Raw genomic sequence first — 14,309 nt, 5'->3', positions numbered from 1 at the left:
TTGATGTTGGCATTTCACCAGAAGAGGGTTGCTGGCAGATCTTGTGCGACCTGTAGGAATATTTGGGGGACAGAGCACAGATAGAGCTGGGGGAGCTAGGCCAGAGAGAAGTTGGTAGAAGACAGAAAGACCACCAACCTGCCTGTGGTGAGTAAGTGAAAGCCCCTCGGAGTTAGCTTCATCTCGGGAGATTCCAATGATTCTGAACGCTTTGGTTTCAACAGCGTGAAGACGAGCTAGGTGTGAGGCAGGAGCACCAGCACAGAGGGGAGAGTACTATTCCATTGAGCTGCGGATGAAAGCCTTGTATTTGGTGAGGAGCTCAGGTGTGCCAAGGAAGGACTTCGCACAACGGAGGATGCCCAGTCGGCAACTGGCTTTGGTGGCCAGCTTGGAAATGTGGTTTTCCCAGGAAAGATCATGGCAGGTAGTGACACCCAAAAGCTTGAGTGACACCACTTCTTGGGGAGGATTGTTGAGAAAATAGATGGGAGGGTTGGCCAGTCGGTCTTTTCTGAGAGACATAGTGAGAGTAAGATTTGTCAGGATTGAAAGACATGTTACACTTGTTTGCCCAGTCTGTGATTTTGTCCAGGTCTGCAGAGAGTGAGGAGGCTGCAGACTGCCGATCCGATGGATGGGGTATGGAGCGGCAGAGAGTGGAGTCATCAGCAAAGAGATGGAGAGGATTTTCCAGAGAGTCGGAGAGATCATTGATGAAGATCAGAAAAAGCACAGGACCCAGAACACTGCCTTGGGGAACTCCAGCCTGAACAGGAAGGGGAGATGAGAGAAAACCCATTCAGGGCCACATGTTGACTATGACCAGAGAGGAAGTCTGCAAGCCATGCATGGAGATTTCCATGGATACCATAGGAGGAGAGTTTGGTGAGCAGAGCGGGGTGCCAGACCATATCGAAGGCACGTGATATGTCAAGGGAGACAGCTCTAATTTTCCTCTTTGGCATTGAGGACCTCCATCCATTGTTGAGACAGCAGAAGCAGCATGTCCAGAGAGGAGTGACCTGGTTTGAATCCAAATTGATGATCGGAGATCAAGCCATTGGAGAAGAGGAAGTATTTGATATCTGAAGCAATGATGGATTCCATCACTTTGCTGATAATTGGGAGCAGGCTGATTGGTCTGTGGTTGCAAGGAACTGTTTTTGCATATTTTTTGTGTAAAGCGTTAATGTTTGCTGATTTCCAAGATGCTGGCAGATGACCTTGAGCAAAAGAGAGTGTGAAAAGAACAGAGAGAGGGTGAGATAGAGCGGCAGAGCAGGATTTTAGGACCCGTGGGCTGATGCCGTCTGGTCCAGTTGCAGAATCAGAGTCTATGTTTGACAGAAACTTCTCCACCTTGTCAGGAGAGAAGGACACAGAGTCCAGGAGCAGTTGGGTTCGACTGGGTAAGGTGGGAACAGAGAGAGATGGGTTTGGAACACAAGATTTTGAGGCAAACACAGAGTTGAGGCATTCGGCTTTGTCACGTGCGGTGTCAACTGTGTAGGCATTTGAGGTGAGGGAGGGGATGGAGGGGGTAACAAACACCAGAAACAGATTTGACCAGATGCCACCAGGATTTGGAGGAAGGATTGATAGTCTATTTAATCCATCATTGATAGTCTATTTAATCCATCATTGATAGTCTCTTCCATCCGACTTTGCAATCGGCATCGTTTGTTGTTATGTGGATGCACATGAGTGGTCCTGCAAGTGTAAATGTGCTCATATACTTCCGGGGTAGTGTGATGTTGCCACACCCTTCCTGCTTCACTTAACAAGGCGGTGTGTGGGTAAGGCATTTTGTTAAGCTGGTTGTGTAATTTGTAGGGGGCAGATGCATTTTGACCATGAGTTTGAGTAATGGACAGCACAAAGATAATTTCAACCAACTCTCGTTGCTTCATTCCCATGATATCAACACCACATTCCCCGTGCCAGAGGAAAGGGTCAGTCAATTTGTTACTTGCAAAATCGAAGATTTTAAAGTATATTGGTCTTGTGTGTTATTCCGTCTGCTTGTGTGTCTCATTGTCTGTCTGTTTGTCTGTATGTCAGTCGCCTACAGGTCACAATTTTCAACCGATCTTCACGACACTTCACCAAATGGTCTAGTTGGTCATAAGAAAGAAGCCTATTGTTTTTGGGGTCAAAAGGCCAATAGGTCAATATAGGCCAAAGGTCACAAACTTTGTCAATTTTCTAAAATCCTCAATTTTCATCCGATTGACTTGAAATTTGAAGAGCATTTGCATATATTGTCACTGTATTCAACCACCACTTTTATTTTTGAGGTCAACATAGGCCAACAACTTATTTTAGGGATTTCGCAAGTATCGTGCTATGCACGACATATTTCTTGGTTTGTTTGCTTGTCTTTCTGTCTGTCCACACATAATGTGCTAACATAGGCCACAAACACCACCTGGCGGTAGCCAGTATTGCACTTTTTTTTTTTCAACCAAGTACCTCTATAAAAAAAGTATGTACAATTGGAATGCGAGGACATCTATAAAGTACGTCCCCTAAAACCACACAAAACACGTCCTGGAGAGGGTCTGCAATTTCTAATTGCTCTTTGTAGTTGTTGTCGTGAAAATCAAGCTCAGACACGACTTGACCTCTGGGTAGGTTTAATATCATTTAGATCTGTAGTACATCCTGTAAGAATACATGCATGCACAGGCATTAAAATCAGAGTATTTCATGAGCAGCAATGGTTGATTCAATATAACAATGGTCCAACAGAGAGGACAGTCAGCGCAGCATTTAGGGGCGTACATACCATTCAAACTACAGGACTATGTCACAGTGAGTTCCGCTGGAGTGTCCGCGCGCCCCGGTTGTCCCGTGTCTTATAGACGCCCCTTCCGTAGCGAGCACACCCTGGGTTCACCTTGGTATAATTTCACTACATGTCTTATAGACACCGCCCAGTGGTTTAAGTGAGCGTCACACCTGGGTTCAACTTACATTTTCACCACATTCTCCCCGCCGTTAGAACTATGCTGCCACTAGGCAGGAAGCGAGCGCGCGTCAGCATTAATAGGTAGAGGAAGTCATTATATCATTATTAGGGTGTCAAAGAAATATCCCTATTGATTCTTGTCTTTGCGCCATTCTGTTATGTTTCGCACACTGTCAAAGCGTCTTTAGGGCTTCCTGGAAAGCGCTATACGAAACAAATCCATTATCAGTAGTACAGGTCAGTCGGTCCATCCGTAGAGGTCAGTGTGTGGCGAATTACCCTGCCAGCACAGGTTCGGAAACTACCGGGTACGTCGTCCCCAAATCCGGAGTCCCCTGCTTCGGAGTAGCCGCTGGAGGCAGGTGTCGGAGGGGCACCGCAGTGCCCTCACCGCTTCAGGCAGGGGTGTATCAGGCGAAGGGAGGGACGGCAGATGTTCTCTAGGCGCACTCATAGCCTGGTTAGCAAACATGTCCGATACTGGCAGAAGATGAGCCTGTGGGTCACAATAGGCTCGTCTCACAGGCCTATGTGCTGGATAAGGTGTACCTTTGCGATATGCAACTCATTACATAAGGTGTACCTTGTCGAAGAGCGAATGTCCATTCGTCGCAATGCAATGCATTTCAGGCAGATGTGTCGATGTGGAAGATGTGTAAACCAGTAAGCCATGTCTATTCGTCACAAGGCAACACATTACAGGAAGATGTGTCGATGTGGAAGATGTGTAAATCAGTAAGCCTCTTTACAGTAAGCCATGACATGGTGACATGACATGACAGGAGGCCATGACAGTGTAAGTCAATTACAGTAAGTCTGTACCGGCCTAGGAGTTGTAACAGTAAGTAAGATTACATGACAGGAGGCCACTACAGTAAGTCCATTACAGTAAGTCTGTACCTGCCTTGGCTCCCAAGGGTACATGGTCGATCCACAATAGATCCATGTCATGGAACTGCCGAGGGAGAGAACCGACGAGAGCCATAACGAGAGTTACGCGATACCCCGGAGTCCCCCTGTTTTGAAACACGAGACTCGAGCGCTCTCTGACGGCAGCGCGTACGAATTACAAGCTCCGGCAAATAGTGTCAAGCAAAACGTTTGCCACGAGTGCCCTCCGTAGGCTGCCCGAACGACCGGCATGGCAGATACGACGACGCACAAAACGACCGAAATGCACCTTCCCAGCGAAGCGCGCAGAATCTCCCGTCCTGCAGCACAGCGCGCAGAGGATCGGAGAAGATCGGCTATACCGGCTACCGTCCCGGAGGGAGTGTCCCGGAGAGAAAACGTCGAGATCGAGAAATGGAAAACATCCCGGATGGATCGACATCCAAGAGATTGGCCCGAATGGATGGATCGACATCCAAGAGGATGGCCCAGATGGATGGATCGACATCCAAGAGGATGGCCCAGATGGATGGATCGACATCCAAGAGAATGGCCCAGATGGATGGATCGACATCCAAGAGGATGGCCCGGATGGATGGAGCATCTCCTCACCCCCTCACTCATCCATCCCCCCCCCCTGTCGTGAAGTGTGAGATAACAGCCGCGCATCGCGCACCGAAGTCGAGCGACCTTCACAGTCTGGGTCAGAGGGAACGCAATCAGGCAGCGGCCGGGCGAGACGTCTCGCAGTCTCGAAATGTGTGGAGGCGAGCCAGGAGACCTGTCCTAGAAGCAACAAGCCCAGAGTCAAGGGCGATCCGGCGGGCCGGTGCCCACGTGGCTTGCTCAGGAGACGAGGGAGTCGGGCGCAACGCTCAATGTCACCGTGTCATGGGGTCACCATGCACCCCCAAATGCCCCGTGCCTTATCGATTAACGGCATAAGTCCGCGATGTTGGCTAGTCGCCCTCGAAGGCCGCCACGTTATGACACACACTTTCGGGCAGGGGCGGTCAGATTGAGTATTTCTGCTATCTGTAGAGGTACCCAGGTAGACGAACTCTGATGACGCAAGCGCGGGAAACAGTTAAATGGTGCTGTAAAGCAAACGCGTGATTTAGTCGATGACGTCATCAATTGGTTCGGGAGCGTGCGGGCGGGTTTGACGGCAAGTTCCAGCTGAGCGGTATCCCCAGACGGAGTAAAGTAGCACTCCGAAATCTAAAGTCTCGCGTCCATTGGGCAGCAGCATTCGAGCGGGCTCGAGATCGGTGTACGGAATACGAACCCGGCCGACGAGCGAAAAGTATTATCTAGGGCGCACCGCGTACGAGGGAAACCGAAAGTTGAGCTCGGCCCGTTGAACCAGTGCGGCTTTGCCGAGTCGAGAGGGCGAGCATGCTTGGCAGCGATAGACTGCACGACCTGAAGTAGCATCTCGTTTGTTAGCTTTCGGGTCAAAGGATCGAATACATATCACGCCCTGAAGTAGCGTCTCGTTTGTTTAGCTTTCGGGTCAAAGGATCGAATACATATCACGCCCTGAAGTAGCGTCTCGTTTGTTTAGCTTTCGGGCCGTGTTTTGTCCGGAGTTTTAGACATAGATAGTCATATAGAATACACATGGTATACGATCATCTATCATAAGCATAAGCCCGATCGAATACATATCACGCCCTGAAGTAGCGTCTCGTTTGTTTAGCTTTCGGGCCGTGTTTTGTCCGGAGTTTTAGACATAGATAGTCATATAGAATACACATGGTATACGATCATCTATCATAAGCATAAGCCCGAGTGTCGTGAAAGGCTATGAAGGTCCCGCTCGACGTCCTTAGAAACTCATCCGTGCTGCGACGAGTCCTCGACGAGCAGCGAGTGGTCGGAGTGTGCCGGCCCGCGCGGAGGAGGCGATTCCACCGAGCAGCGAGTGGTCGGAGTGTCCGGCCCGTGCGGAGGAGGCGATTCCACCGAGTAGCGAGTGGTCGGAGTGTGCCGGCCGTGTGGAGGCATGGCCGACATGGGAGTCGTGATCACTCGCGTGGGAATCTCATCTCGGGCCGAGGCACGCAAATCTAGGATGATTCTCTCGGACGGAGCCGTTAGCGTTTCGAGCAGCCGAGGCTAGACTCGTACCTTCGGCGCCAAGCGGGTCCGTCGTTCCGACGGGGTTGCGGCCCAGGACATTTCCCAGTGGCCTCCTTCTGCAGGCGCCTTGCCGGAGTCCGTCATGCCTGCTCCGGCGTTCGGGCCTCAGGAGAGCAGTTTGCGTTTTGACGACGCGGTCCCGCAAAAGGCTTGCGAGGTCCCCATCGCATCCGGTCCTTTTGAGGCAGACCAGCGGCGAGAGTAGTGTGATAGACCTTCGACTGTAACACGGACAGCTTTATCGCAGCGGTGGGCTCTGTTTCGTGAGCAGCAAAGTAATTCTCCAGCGTTTGGAGCCAGTGAGTGAACTCCGATGCTGATCCCTCAGCTTGAGGGTCGGCTCCGAGAATCGGTACCACGATCATCTTGTGGTCAGCCATTCCGGCGATCTAAATGATATTAAAATGTCGTGAAAATCAAGCTCAGACACGACTTGACCTCTGGGTAGGTTTAATATCATTTAGATCTGTAGTACATCCTGTAAGAATACATGCATGCAACAGGCATTAAAATCAGAGTATTTCATGAGCAGCAATGGTTGATTCAATATAACAATGGTCCAACAGAGAGGACAGTCAGCGCAGCATTTAGGGGCGTACATACCATTCAAACTACAGGACTATGTCACAGTGAGTTCCGCTGGAGTGTCCGCGCGCCCCGGTTGTCCCGGGTCTTATAGACGCCCCTTCCGTAGCGAGCACACCCTGGGTTCACCTTGGTATAATTTCACTACATGTCTTATAGACACCGCCCAGTGGTTTAAGTGAGCGTCACACCTGGGTTCAACTTCCATTTTCACCACAGTTGTGTATTACATTTGTTGTGGGATTGAGATAGGAAAATGGCAAAATACGTGGTAACGGTAATCCGGAAAAGGATTGTGGTGTCATTCCTCTCTTGTTTGTGATATACTGTAATTAGATTAATCCACTGAAATCACCTATGTCTATTGGTGGTAAGTAAAGCATTAATGCTTCTTATCACTCCTCGCTGTGGCATGCAAATGTTAGACGGTCGCAGCACAATACCATAAAACCAAGTCACTTGCCAGAGCTGGGACTAGGGGCCGGAGGAAGTCCATATGCTACAGGTGAAACGGCACCTGGCATGAGGTCTGTGCTCTCCCCTTTTCATTACAAAATCGGTGTGGTACCACTTGGTCTGATGCAGGTATTAGTTGGGTGTACATTTTTCTTTACTCCTTGACCAATGGACTCCAACCACCTAAACCAATTTCAATTATAAGTACTTTTAATTAGCTGGATATATATATATATATATATATATATATATATATATATATTGTTACAGACACGACTTTGATGTTAAAGTGGGCCGAGCGGAATGGCCGTCGTGTCCGCACAAATTACCCGACTATACTCGACGTTGACGAAGTCGCGCGATGCTGGCTCAATAAGAAAAAGAAGACACCCGGCTGGATTACAATAACACAATACGACACCAGGGGTTCAGTTCTCAAGACCTCCGGAGGAGGTTATATTAAGGCGGAAGGTTAGATTACAACTACAAGAGGGACAGCATAGAAAGACAAGCACTTAGACACAATCTTATATTATTCCCAACAGACGACAGATAAACGGGACAAAGCTGACTCACACGGGGATTGATGGAAAGGACAGGCGGGTAGCGATGGCTCCAGGTGCACCTGGGCTCAAAGGTCAGAATCGACTCGGTCCGGTCCAGAGATGCGGGGAGGTCGCAGCGCTCGGATGGCGTCTTGTCTGCTCAAGCTGGGGGCGCATCTGACTCAGCGCTCGCAGGTGGCTTTCCTTCTCCAAGCTGGGTGCGCATCTCTCGTCACATCCGGCGCGTGGCCGCATATATCCGGCGGGGAGTGACACGACCTCGGCTCGTTAGCTCCGCCTCGTGGAATCGGCACGTTGCTTCTCATTGGGTGCGTGCGGGGGGTTTACCAGGCTCCGCCCTTGACGAGGAGCTGACAAGGAGCCCCTTCGTGGTAACCCCGTGGAGCGCATGGTCTGGAGCTAATCGAGCCGGTGTGAGGACGCATCCTCCCCCGCTCCGCCGCCATCTCCTCTGTTGTTGTTGTAATTGTTGGGGAAGAAGATGGAAGGAGGTATGGGAAAGGTCCTAAACTCACTACTGATGCCATATAATCACATTCTGGTGCAACGAAGAGTCATAATTAATGGAGACGAGGCCTTAACTGACATAGAATAAGAATAACTAGGAAGATGTCCGAAAGTTGTCTACGTGTGGTGCGGTGGACCTGGGCACGACATTTAATGGGGGAATAAGGGGAAGGTCGGCTCTACTGATTGTTATTTACATGCAATGGGACTAGGGAATGGGGGATTGGGGAAAGTTGGGGAGTATTGGAGAAAATAGGGGAATATTTACAAGCGGATATGGAGGCCAAATTCCATATTCGCAACATTGCACCCTTCTCTACCCTCGGGGCGTCCCGACCCGATAAATTTTTACCTACTTTAGTGTGGCACGCAATGTAGTTCCCTCTACTATTAACTCTACCCTGAGTGCGACAGTTTTACAGATATTCACAAATGAGTAAATATGTCCCCCTGCGACGTTGCACCCTTCTCCTCACAGAAACACACCCACAGGATAACCGAATCCGGAAAGAATTCTCAAACTAAACATACAGCCGGTAGGGAGCATTATTTACAAGACTACGCTGCTATTTACACTACGATCCAGGACCTGTTTTTGGAGGAACACATGCAGATGTTATGCATAGAGAGAGCGCGCTTGCCAACATCGATACACCAACCCACGAGTGCTCTGTGGCCGACGGCCTTTAATAACGTGCAGAGCACCCTTCCCGAGCATCAACAGCACTACCCCACCACCAATCGGTGCAGTCACCATTGTTCATTGGAATAAAAATAAATGCGACAACCCCTAACCCTGCAGGTGTCTCTTGCTCTTCTTGTGGTGCACTTGGTGTCAACTAAAAGTGGTTCACCTGTATGGCATAGGTGCCACGTTGACCCATAGGTCCATCCCCGGGTGGTGCTTGGCCGCAAACGAACTGCGGTCCATTGTGGGTGGCCACAAACATTGCGGTCCATATGGTGTATCGATCCCGGCAGCAAACAGCGAAAGTGCAGGCCCACAACTGCGCAGCCAGCACCTCTCTTTCCTCTCTCTCTACCCCAAAGCCAGATCCTCGGAGGTGGGAGACAAAAGAAGCAGACAAGTGAGTAAGGTGGTAAGGGCGCAAAAGTGCACGCAATGTAAGGTGATGCACACTGGGGGCACATGGGAACCAGGTGAGACAGGTACGTTCCTATCGTACGCCCCCCCCCCCCCCACCAGGTAACCTACATGGCCCCTCCCTTACCCCTTACTGTATCCACAAAACACAACACTACCCATAAACATCTACTTTACAAATCAACAAACATCCCTACTGTCTTCCCCGTTCCTCCCATATACCAAATTCGTCTTCTCTCCCTCCTAACCAATCAAATTTGCCATTTTCAACTCTCATCAAAATTTGCCATCTCCAACTCAACATCATAATTTGCCATTACCAATTCATCATCAGTCCCTCCTAGGGAGGGAGAGATGGAATCACCCCAATGTCTCATCCACGTCGTGATGCGTCTCACAAATCCACACAGCGATTCATCTCCTGCAACAGAACAAAGAAAACACAGGTGTGGAGTCATCATCATCACCTCAGGTAAGTGGCTGCGTATGGTGCGACAGGTTCTTCAATCCTAACTATTTCCTAAATGACTTTAACAACTTTACACTACCCGGGGTCTTTCTCCGGCCAAACCATTGGCCCCCTTACACTATGGGTTCTAAAAACCAATTCCCATTGGCCCGTCTGTGGTGCGCTTCAATTTGGGGTCTCACTCCCCCGATTCATCTCCCGGTGCCCTCGTACAATTTCTGGGCTGCGACGTGTACCTCTCCCAGTGGGTCTACCCACCTGCACACCTCCACCACTGCAGTTGCCTCCGAGCTTACCTGCTCCTTACCCTAACCTAACTACCTGGGGAAGGCCCTCTGGCACTCTCCCCACTCGGTGCCCTCTCTGGCACTGGGCTACCCGGGTCCATCCTCCGGATCCTCGGGCCCCATCCACAACTCTACCGGCTCCCAGAGCCCACCTGCGGCCTCACCTGGCCGACATCCTCACAGTGGTGGAGTGCCCAACCAACTACACGCACTAACAGGCTACACGCCCAGCCATTTCCACAACACTAATGCACCCATTCACAACACCATTCTGCAACCGCACCACAAGTGCCAATATCCAACCACAATTTACCTGTACCCTCTACCTAACACTTACACTACCCGCCCCGGGTACTCGTGAAAGGGGGTCCACTCTTCCCCCATCCACACCTTCGCACCATGCACACCACTCCGTACCACTTACTCCAACTTTCTCCACACACCTGTACTTGCACACCTGTGCTCTCACACCTGGTGCCACCGGCACCCTTCTCTCCCCAAGCGCATTCGCGCTGATCCACACACTCACTACTCATACACTGCTCCACACACCTGTCCAGTTGCACACCTGTGCAATCACACCTGTTCAATTCTCACACACACAGCATCATCTCAGCTAACTACCCCCTTCTGAAACTTGCGCTTCCCAGTCGTCCCTTTAAACTATTGCGCTCCCACGTCATTATCATCCATACTAATCTACCTGCGTCCCCACTGCAGGTATCAGTCACTAACTAAACTTAACGTCACCTACTGTCATCTTTGCTAGATCCCTACACACAATATCCTAACCCACCCGGGCTAGTTTTCACTGCCATCAACCCCATAAGCTATAGCGCATTTGCCCCACCTCAGGGGAAGGGTGGCAGGGATGCCATCCCACCACATCGGGGGTCTCTCACTACCAATTTTGCACATCAAATTTCAACAAATTAAAAATTTGCCAATCACTACCCATCATCTGCCAATCACTACTGCCAATCCCTTGCCAATCATCAAATTTTGTTTTTCTCTAATTTTGGGTCCAAAACACTAACCTCATCACCCAGTCGACTCACTAATACCTCTCGGTGCGCCAATCCCTGTCCAAAGCCCGGCTTCGTAAAGCCAAGCAATGGATGCTGGTTGTTTTGTGCCAGCGGCTGGATGCGTCCGGCATTCGGGGCAGGGACGGGGGCTTACCCGGGCCGAGATCCCACGCACCACCTCGGCGTGGAGCCATCCAATGTCCCGATCTCGACCTGCCGGCACGTCTCAACAAAACGTGGTCGCCATAACGACCCTTCCTATCGGGCTGCCCGCTCCGTCTAGTGGAGCACGGACGCGGCCGTTCAAAGCGAGGCCCAGCACGCACCGAGGGCCCGATTCGGCTAAAAGTCGACCTAACCTCTAACCCGTTTAATGTCGATGCTTCACCTGCATGCTTACACCCCGCAGCCCGTTCCTTGCTCACACATCCAGCCGTTTCCATGCCCCTCGTACCTTTCCTTACACACCTCGGTACACCCATTCCACTCACAGCCTTGGTCACACACCTGACCACCGAACACTTTGGCACACATTCGTTGCTCGCACATCTCACCAATACACCGCTTCGCGCCCCCTCCTCGGTCACCTCCTCTGTGACAATCACAGGTGTGCCCTCATTCGCACACCCAACCACGTGCCTCACCACCAACTCCAGCGTGCATTCCCACTCACGCTCTACCATTCCAGGTGTGCATCCTTCCATCCCAGGTGTACATCCTCGCTCACCTGTCACAACTAACTCACGCTCCATGTCACTCTCACTACTTTCACCTCCATTCCTGACAGCGCACTCACCCTTACTCTTGACAGCGCACTCTTTCCTCGTGCACCTGCCCGTCACACACCTTTCTCGCGCACACTCTCCCGTTACACCCTCTGTAACCCTCACCACAGGTGGACACTCTTCCTTACTTCTGACAGCGCACTCTTTCCTCATGCACCTGTCCGTCACACACCTTTCTCGCGCACACTCTCCCGTTACACCCTCTGTAACACTCACCACAGGTGGACACTCTTCCTTACTTCTGACAGCGCACTCTTTCCTCATGCACCTGTCCGTCACACACCTTTCTCGCGCACACTCTTGCGCACACTCTCCCGTCACACCCTCTGTAACACTCACCACCCCGCGCTTCCATGTGCTCCCTCGCACACACGCTACGACCGACTCACTCTCGCCAGCACCCTCACTCCTTGGCACGCACTTTTTCCTCACACACCCCAGAGTCGGACTTTCTCGCACACCTCCTCTTTCGCACACCAGACCTGTCGCACACTTCACCAACGGCCTCTCACGAACACCCGGGTCTATCTCGACCCCCAAGCTTATTAAATCCCCTGGCGCATCATACGCACGACCATATTGGTCACCACTTACACCGGGTCCTCTTCCTCTTCGCTTCTCCTCCATCACCTGCGAATCCCTCATCCGGTTAATGAGCACATCATCACGATCCAAACACAGACTTTGGACCAATTCTTTTATCTCCTCTTTTATCTCTTTCTTATCCCCTCTCCGTCGCTTCTTAATTTCACTCATCCCTTCTTCCACTTCTTCTAATTTGTGCTTCACCTCTTTTATTCCCCGGTACGTCTCCTCAAGCTCGTCCTCCAAGGCTACCTTGACCGTTTCCAGGTGCGTCCTCACCTGCCGGTCCTTCGTCTCCATTACCTCTATCACCTCGTCCAACCTCGTTGTCAGTCCCTCACGTACCATCTGACATTCCCTCTTCGTCGCTATCAAGTCGTTTTTTATGTCGTTTTGTGTCGCTTTTAAACCTCCTAATACCGCAGTGTTCCTCTTTACCTGGTCCGTTAGTTCTTTTTGTCCCTCTGTTAGCTGCTCCACCTCCTGCGTCAGGACCTCTATGCCCCCCTGTAACTTTACAGTCCCCTTTCTCACCTCCTTCTCCATGTGCTCCTTACAGTGCCTCACCTCCTCGCGCACTCCTCCGACCTCCTCACTCACTCCTCTTCTGATCTCCTCTCCCATCACTTGCATCTCCTGCCCAGATGCCACCCTCATCTGCTCCATTTCCTCCCTGTGAGCATCCAGTTTGGTTTCTACCCCCATTCTGACCCCCTCTATCTGCTGCTCCATTTGTTTAACTTCCCTTTCCGCTTGGTCCCTCATGTCCCTCAATTTGCCTTCCATACTGTTTTCTAACCCCTCTAACCCATTTTTCACTCCCTCTATCTGATTCTCTTGAGCGGCCATTCTGTTTTCTACCCCCATTAACCCATTTTTCACTTCTTTTATCCCGTTGTCTAACCCCTCAAAATTATTGTCTATCTTCCCAAATTTCTTGTCTAACTCCTCAAAATTATTGTCTAACCCCTCACTGGTACCCCTCGCTTCGTCCCTCATTACCCCCATTTGCTCACTCTGAGCCCTCGCTTCGTCCCTCATTACCCCCATTTGGCCCTCCAATCGCTCACCCAATCGCTCAATTTGGCTCCCCATACTCATCTGTACAGCTGCCTGTAGCTGCGCAATGAGGGCCTGTATGTCAATCGGCTGCATGTTAAAGCCCGTTGATACAGCGGGCTCGGCTACCGCGCGCTCTTGCGAGGCGCCATTTTGCGTGCCTGCTACCCTCGCTGTTTCGCTCTCCTCATGTCCCTCATTTTGGTCCTGGACCGACCCTGCTTCACTCTCCGCTACCGGACCCCAGCCGTCTTGATCCGCCATAGCGCGACTTGCAAAATTCGAGTTTCGTAAAACAAATCCAAATTTTTTTTTTTTTCGTTATAATTTCGGCGAGCGCAGTAACCACGGGACCGCGCTCCGGCTCGATTTTGTCGAGCGCAGTACGCGCTCCGAACCGATTTTCCCTCCCAAAATTTGGGCCTAACTAATTTAGTCCCGGGTCCGAATCTCACTCCTCGACACCAATTGTTACAGACACGACTTTGATGTTAAAGTGGGCCGAGCGGAATGGCCGTCGTGTCCGCACAAATTACCCGACTATACTCGACGTTGACGAAGTCGCGCGATGCTGGCTCAATAAGAAAAAGAAGACACCCGGCTGGATTACAATAACACAATACGACACCAGGGGTTCAGTTCTCAAGACCTCCGGAGGAGGTTATATTAAGGCGGAAGGTTAGATTACAACTACAAGAGGGACAGCATAGAAAGACAAGCACTTAGACACAATCTTATATTATTCCCAACAGACGACAGATAAACGGGACAAAGCTGACTCACACGGGGATTGATGGAAAGGACAGGCGGGTAGCGATGGCTCCAGGTGCACCTGGGCTCAAAGGTCAGAATCGACTCGGTCCGGTC

General features: G+C 50.9%; 1 protein-coding gene across 3 annotated transcripts in view; it reads right to left on the bottom strand.

Annotated features, from left to right (window-relative positions):
- The window catches only part of KNDC1 (kinase non-catalytic C-lobe domain containing 1), a 1,149,158-nt gene that overhangs the window by 984,292 nt on the left and 150,557 nt on the right, over positions 1–14,309 (bottom strand). Inside the window, exon 1 of one of the 3 annotated variants that reach the window (XM_078772412.1) lies at positions 8,979–9,142. The exons of 1 other annotated variant lie outside the window; for it this stretch is intronic. In XM_078772412.1, the coding sequence (XP_078628538.1) occupies positions 8,979–9,074 (96 nt within the window). In that variant the 5' untranslated portion in view covers positions 9,075–9,142. Of the gene's footprint in view, positions 1–8,978; positions 9,143–14,309 lie in introns of those variants that run through there. One more of the 3 variants, XM_078772409.1, reaches the window with a different exon arrangement.

The sequence above is a fragment of the Myxine glutinosa genome, chromosome 2 (genome assembly GCF_964187855.1).
Source record: "Myxine glutinosa chromosome 2, kmMyxGlut1.1, whole genome shotgun sequence".
Classification (NCBI taxonomy): domain Eukaryota; kingdom Metazoa; phylum Chordata; class Myxini; order Myxiniformes; family Myxinidae; genus Myxine; species Myxine glutinosa.
The sequence above is the reverse complement of the archived record's forward strand: the minus strand, read 5'-3'. Positions and strand labels throughout refer to the sequence as shown.